At 37.3% G+C, this 7,734-nt stretch overlaps 1 protein-coding gene across 1 annotated transcript; it reads right to left on the reverse strand.

Moving 5' to 3' along the window:
• Positions 1-6,283: 6,283 nt before the first annotated feature.
• On the reverse strand, positions 6,284-7,102 carry LOC125594971 (cytochrome P450 85A2-like). The gene is made up of 3 exons (XM_048770950.1): positions 6,889-7,102; positions 6,666-6,789; positions 6,284-6,557 (listed from the first exon to the last, which is right to left on the reverse strand). The coding sequence occupies exons 1-3, from the start codon at positions 6,899-6,901 to the stop codon at positions 6,470-6,472; spliced, it is 225 nt and encodes a 74-aa protein (XP_048626907.1). The 5' UTR covers positions 6,902-7,102; the 3' UTR covers positions 6,284-6,469.
• Positions 7,103-7,734: the final 632 nt, after the last annotated feature.

The following is a 7,734-nucleotide window of genomic DNA, read 5'->3' on the forward strand; positions in this document are numbered from 1 at the left end:
GGCCCACGACCTTCTTGGTCTGAGATATATAAAAACCGGATGGATTTTAGAACCTTGTGGTAACTCCAAACGGTAAGCCGCTTTCCCAATACGTTCCAAAATCATGTAAGGTCCATAGAATTTCGCTGCCAACTTTTGACAAAACCTTGTAACGACTGATTGCTGTCTATAAGGTCGCAATTTCAGATAAACCATCTCTCCCACCTGCAGTTCAACATCTTGTTTGTGTTTATCAGCTTGACTTTTCATCACTTCACTTCTTGAGCTCGGACCAAACATCTCTTCAACTGAAGCAAAGTAGCATCCCGTTGCTTTAAAGATTCCTCCAAATCAAAATTCTTCGTCGAACCATGTTCATACATTCAGTAACTTTGGAGGGTCCCTACCATACAACACTTTGAAAGGCGTCCCACATAAAGTTATATGATAGGAGGTATTATACCAAAATTCTGCCCAACAAAGAAACTGAGACCATGTCCGTGGATGCAATGAAACAAAGCAACGAAGATATGTTTCGAGACAACGATTCAGGACTTCTGATTGTCCATCAGTTTGAGGATGGAAAGATGTAATGTACTTGAGCTTAGTACCTGCTAACTTGAAGCATTCCTTCCACAAATTACTTAAGAACAACCTGTCTCGGTCCGACAAAATACTTTCCGGATAGCTATGAAGACGCACAATTTCAGACACAACTTCTTGGCTACATCAGCGGAAGTAATTAAAAGGATGTCTAAGAATCAAAAGTGAGCTGATTTACTCAACCTATCAATCCTTCTATAAAGTCCATATTAATATCCTCCCATACTCGATTTGGAATAGGAAGTGGTTGAAGTAAACCAGCCGGTGACAACGTAGAATGTTTATGTGTTTGACACACATCACATGCAGCTACATAATCTTGAATCCTCTGTTTAATCCCCTTCCAAGTAAATGATCATTGAACTCTATGAATTGTCTTCAAACACCTGAATGACCACCAATCTTGTTGTCATGACATTCGCTCAAAATTAATGGAATGAACTTCGAATGCTGAGAAATAACCAATCTTTGTTTTGACCATAGTCTTCCATCAATAACTGTAAACTTCGAAGAAGATAATGTCTTATTCTGCAATTGAAGAAGAACTTCTTGAATCTCTTTCTCTTCAGCTATCTCCTTGTACAAATCCTCCCACTGTAATACCATAGGAACTGTCAATGCGAATAACATAGATGCGTTGATCATACTCCTCGACAAGCCATCAGCTACTTTATTTTCATAGCCTGGTTTATAAATATCTCAAAATCAAAACCAACAATCTTGTTAGCCACCGTTAATACTCCATGTTGACTTCTTTATGTTCCAAAAGATATTTTATACTCCTTTGATCTGTGTGAACCTGAAATCGTTTTCCCAAGAGATAATGCTTCCATTTTCTCACTGCCATAACCACAACCATTAACTCTTTTTCATACCTGGTTTCAAACGTTCTCTGTCAGTCAATGCATGACTAAAAATGTGGTTGGTCTTCTGTCCTACATCAGTACCGCACCCACACCGTAACCTGATGCATATGTCTCCACTACAATATCTTCTGAAAATCTGGTAAGACCTAAATATGAGCAGATTTCATCGCTTTCTTCAACTCCAGAAACGATTTTAGTGCCTCTGCAGACCAAATGGATTGATCCTTATTCGGTAATGAAGTTAAGGCTCTAGCAATAACACCATAATTCTTCACAAACCGCCTATAATATCATGTTAAACCAAGGAACCCTCGCAACTGTTTAACCAATTTAGAAATTGGCCACCTATCCATTGTTTCTGTCTTGTGAGTATATGTTCCTACTCCTTCTTAAGAAATGCTATGGCTGAGATTTCAACTTGCTTCACTCCAAAAGTGCATTTCTTTTTGTTGGCAAACAACTTATGATCTCGCAAAACTGTTAACACTTGTGCCAAATGTAGTAAATGCAACTCCATCGTTTAGCTATACACCAGTATATCATCAAAGAAAACCAATACAAAGTCTCGCAAGAATGGTGTAAAGATCTTGTTCATAAGAGCTTGAAATGTGGCTGGAGCATTAGTTAAGCCAAACGGCATAACTAAAATTCGTAATGGCCCTCCACTGTTCTAAAAGCTGCCTTCTCAATGTCTTCCTCCTTCATTCTGATTTGATGATTACCCGACCTCCAATCCAGCTTTGAAATACAGCTGCTCCATGCAACTCATCAAGTAATTGATGTATGATTGGTATATGATACTTATTTGGTACCGTTGATCTGTTTAAAGCTCTGTAGTCAACTCAAAATTGAAACCCTCCATCTTTCTTCTTAACTAGCAACACATAGTTTGAAAATTGGCTGACGCTTGGACGTATAATGCCAGTTTGTAACATCTCGCTGACCATCTGTTCCATCACCACTTTTCTTGCATGAGGATACCTATACGGATGAACTGAAACCGCAGATACCCCTTGTACAAGAGCCTTTGGAGTTCTTGACCTCTAACAAGAGGTAAGACTTCTGGTATAGCAAAATATCAACAAACTTCTCCAAGAGCCTTTGGAGTTCTTCAGTAATCTCTGGTACTACAGATGTCACTACCGCAGTAGAGAACTGCACTTCTCTTCTAGTATCACTACCGCAGTAAGTAGGAGACAATGACTTTAGAGAAAACTTGGTGTTATGCAACCCATGATCGCCTAGCAAAGTCACCATTTTCCCCCGATAAACAAATGTGAGTTCCTGCTCTCTCAGTCAACCTCACATCTGCCTAACGTTTCCAGCCATTGCACACCTAAAATGACATCAACACTTCCCAGTTCTAAGGACATAAAATCTGATGTGAAAATTGAATCATTGAGAACAAAGTTACCTGCTAGGCACACTCCAAAGCTTTCACAGTAACTCCATTCCCTAACGCACATCTAAGCTACAAGCTGCAGAAACTTTCAAATGTAGCTTTTCTACAACTGATGGTGAAATAAAGTTGTGAGACTCCGCTATCGAGCATGACAATTATCTCCTTTTGATTAATTCTCCCTCTCATTTTAGTTGTCTTTGGAGAAGAAATCCTAAGAAAATAATATAAGACAAAGTCATCAATTCTTGTTCGTTCTCAGCTACATTGCTTCGTCTTCTTGATCCAAAACTTCAACTTCCCAACATTGAGCAAAGATAAGATCTGTAACTCTTTATTAGGGAAGACACTTGCGTGAGCTCTTGACCATGGCGCCTTGCATTTGAAATAAACTTTATCTCGTCTCATCGCATCCAATTCAACATCAGAATGTTTCTCTGCCTCGGCCTCTTATATGCTTGACCCGGTGTAATGTTCTCCTTATTATGTAAGTGATCGCCTTTAGTCTTGTCATTGTTTTTCCACTTCGTCACTGTTCTCACAGATCTCTCGCCTGTGTTATGGCGTTTTTGATTCCTACTCTCTGGCGTAGCTGCCTAACTGACCACCTTGCAAAACATACTTGTCTCCATCCGTAAGACAGCTGAGATATAGTTTTGTAACCCTTGAGGATCCTTCATCCTTATCACCTCCTTCATCTCTGTACCCAACCCATTATAGAATATGCGCTCCAACAAGTGATCAGATAATCCTGGTACTTGAGCTGAAAGTGTTCCAAACTCTAAAACATACTTCGTTACGCTTCATGTTTGTTTAAGAGCAAACAATCTCTTCTCAGGTTCCTCATCAATGGATTCGGAGAATCTGATCATCAGTTGCTGCTTAAAATCCGTCCAACTACGAAATCTTCCCCGACGTCTCACCCAGCCAAACCACTTCTTCAAAGCTCCTTGCAAGCATAATGGAACTAAATCCATCTTTGCCTCATCACTGTATCTTCCCAGAGCATAGAATATTTGATATCCCCAATCCAATCAGAACCATCACAACAACGGCATCTCAACTTTCTTTAACATAGTCTCACGATTTGCTGGATTCAATCACTCAGTTCGATAACCTAGCGGAATACTTCCATGTTGTTCACAAAGAAGGATGTACCTGAGGTGTATCATTCATCAATGTGGACTGTGGAACCGTCTCTTGAAGCGGCATCTTTCCCATCGATTTCATCATCGCTTGTACCGATGAATTCAGCTCCGTCATCGTCGATTGTAGCGAAGCTACCGTCGAATTTGTTGTCGCATTCTCCTTCGTCAATCGACTAACAGTCTTAGCTAAATCGTAGACTTGCGTCTTCCACTCCATCTCCGCATCATCGGAATCGTCAACATACCCTGCTTGTAACGTTGTTGGTTTCAGTGTCATCGTCGTCGCTATGCTCAAACTTTTCACAGCACCACTGATAGAGTTTAAATCTACGAAACTCATAGAATAAGAGCTCCTTGGTATTAAGAATCAATTAAATCAAATTACACTTTGATGTATGAACTAAGCAAGTACTCTCATGACGAATACAAACTCAGATCATCGATCTCATAATGATCGAGAGCTCAAGACTCATAGCGTCTATGAACTTACAACAATCAAAGCATAAAAGAAATGATTCATGAACAATTTTTATTTAAACAACTTCAGCTTCTCTTAGCTCCCTCGCAACCTCTAACGGCAAAGCCTCCCTCCGAAATAAAAGGTTCACTTTACTCTTTTGATTAAAACCTTCCGCGCCAACACTTCTAGCCATGTCATCCCTACTCTGTTTCTCAACTCTTCCTTTGTTCTTCCTCACAACACCTTGTGGCACCTATCAGCATGAGAGACATCCGAGCTAATGAGCTGACAAAAGAACCATCTTTTTCCAGAGCTACGTATGATTACAAACTATAATAAGCATTCAATATGCATGCATTTAAATTTTGTAATCTTTTGTTGTTAAGTATTAGTAACAGCATCGTGGATCAATTGAGATTTTCCCAGATGTACCTCAGTCTAGGGAACTCGTAAATCATGTATTGATTTTTTCTTCTTTCGATTACTAAATAAGTGAGATTGAGAGCAATCGATGCGCAAGTTAAAGTGTGCACATCACTTAAATATGCATCTGATCAAGAACGTCTCAAGAATTGAATAAATATCTAGGAAAAATATTCTCAAATATACTTGGTTCTAGGCATATGGAGTGAGACATCGATCAATGCTCTCTAGGTTTTATAAATAAATAGAACTTTGAACTCATCACTTGACTCTCTCTCTCTCTCTCTCCTCTCTCTCTTCTCTCTATCTCTCTCTCTCTTTACACGGATATACGGGGTTCACGTTATTTCATAGTGAAAATTGGAGCTTCTGAGAAAGAAGGATCGGACCTAACGAATTAGTGACTGCTCATATACTGTGAAACTTAAGTAGGCTGACTTCATATCGTTAGTTGGGTCATCTTATGTAGTTGACTAACCTGGGTTGTAGGCTTTTTAATAAATATAATTCTCATGTTGAAATTTCGTCAATAACTATTGTGGGCTATGTTGGGCTTAAACATGTGCATAAAATTACTAGCCAGTTAGATTTACATAATCCTAAATGTTAATCCCCTTAACATTTTCCTTAGATCATCGTATTCTTATAAATAAATGATTACTAATTTCATATGTTCAATAACTGATTAAATAATTATATATCTAGTTGTCATTATCAAAACCTTTCGAGGTCCTAATTTGTTTTTTTGTCAGCAAAGAAATTTCGAAGTCCTAATTATGTATACTTTCTTCATCAACAATGTCTCTGTTATTTTTACCGTTTGTAAATCATAAGTATATTCCTAACATGGGAAAGACCACAAACATTTTTCTAAAATTTGGCCTATTTTGTATATTTTTTTACTAAAGTACCATATATATATAAAATTTTAAAAAGCTGATTTTTCAAGTTTTTGGATGGACTGGAAGTTGGTGCTTGGTGTGCTTCTCATCAGGGCCGCACTTATCGTGTTCCAACTTCCAAGAACAAGTGAGGTTCAGATTTTGAAAACACTAGTTGAACATCAGAAAATAGTAAAGCAATAATTGTTATTATAATAAAACTGATCATGATTCAGTTATTCAGAACAATTTTATGAAATGCAAAAACTTAATTACAAGATTAGAGACTGAGCTCAACATTTTAAAAATATACTCCTTCCGTTTTTTAATATAATTCGTTTAGAATTATGCACATAGATTAAGAAATCATTAAGTTTTTATATTTTCTAAACAAAAACATCATTAATTATTTACCTAACCATAAATCAACCAATAATAAATATAAAGTATATTATCATTGGTCGTATGACATTAAGCGTTAATAATTTTACATAGAAAACTAAAATGTCATATATTTAGAACAAAAAAATCTCTCTAAACGACTTATATTAAAAAACAGAGAGAGTATTATTTTCTATATATTCCATTTTTCTCCTTTCTCTCTCTCTGTACACAGTCCATCTCTTGAGAGGTAAAAATAGGCTAATTAACCCTAACAAAAAGACTTAACTGATTATATATACATAACTTGAATATTAGGTCAAACAAAGTCAGTAAGGTGAAACCCTAAGATGGTATCCTTTTGGTGCAGAAACTCTGGGAAATACCACTAGTTTCTCTCCTCCTTTCTCCTCCCATCTGCACAAGGAAAATCAAAACATTAAGATCTCAAATCATCAATCACGACAACAACAAACAAATCAGATCTTTGCACATTAAAGAGACATGGATTAATTAAGAACATACTTGTATCTCGTAACAAAGTAGTGAATGAAGCTCGAGACTTCAGAAATTCCTAGTTCCTTCCAGGGCAATGTCTTGCTCCACCTCCAAAGAGTAAGAAATAGCTCATTGATTCCATTTTTTTTTCCTGCATATTTAAATACCCAAAGAAACCCTCTATGTGAGCCTCAAGTTTCTAAATAACAAAACACAAGAGTACCAAAGAAACAGAGTTGCAAATACTAACCATCCATCTCCATGGGTTAAAGATCATTGGATCTTCATACAGAGATGTATCATAATTAATCTCTCTTGTGTAGACGTAAATTCTCCAACCTTTTGGATTAAATACCCTGCAAATATATTTAAATGACACCTATTAAGTACTAATACATATATTTCATCAAGATTGCAAAATTAAAGGTTGATCTTCTCCTCTGTCAAAATAATTGAACTAAAACCATGGGGGGGGGGGGGGGGGGGGGGGGGGGGGGGGGGGGGGGGGGGGGGGGGGGGGGGGGGGGGGGGGGGGGGGGGGGGGGGGGGGGGGGGGGGGGGGGGGGGTGGGGGGGGGGGGGGGGGGGGGGGGGGGGGGGGGGGGGGGGGGGGGGGTTGTGGGTTTTGGGGGTGGGGTTATGTTTTTGTGTTTCTGTTTTTGTTTTGTTATGTTTTTGGTTCTCTTTCATTGATTTGGTGTTTTTTTGTTTTGTTTTTTTTTTCTTTTGTTATTGTTTGTGTTTATTTTTTTTGGTTGGTTTTTTTTTTTTATTGTTTTTTTTTTTTTCTTTTTTTTTTTTATTTGTTTTTTTTTTGTTTTTTTGTTTTTTTTTTTTGTTTTTCTTTTTTATTTTTTTTTTTTTTTTTTTGTTTTTTATTTTTTTTTTTTTTTTTTTTTTTTTTCCCTTTTCTTTTCTTTCTTTATGAAAAAAAATTTTTTTTTTTTGGTTTCTTTTTGAAAAAAAATTTATGAATGTAAGGTCCAAATGACCGTACCCAATGACCCAAATTTTTGGATCTTTTCTCCTCTCACAAACAAAAGACACAAAAAACGGCAACATAATAAAAACTAAAATGTACTGATATAAAAAGAGCT

This window comes from Brassica napus (assembly GCF_020379485.1).
Source record: "Brassica napus cultivar Da-Ae chromosome C7 unlocalized genomic scaffold, Da-Ae chrC07_Random_16, whole genome shotgun sequence".
Taxonomy (NCBI): Eukaryota; Viridiplantae; Streptophyta; class Magnoliopsida; order Brassicales; family Brassicaceae; genus Brassica; species Brassica napus.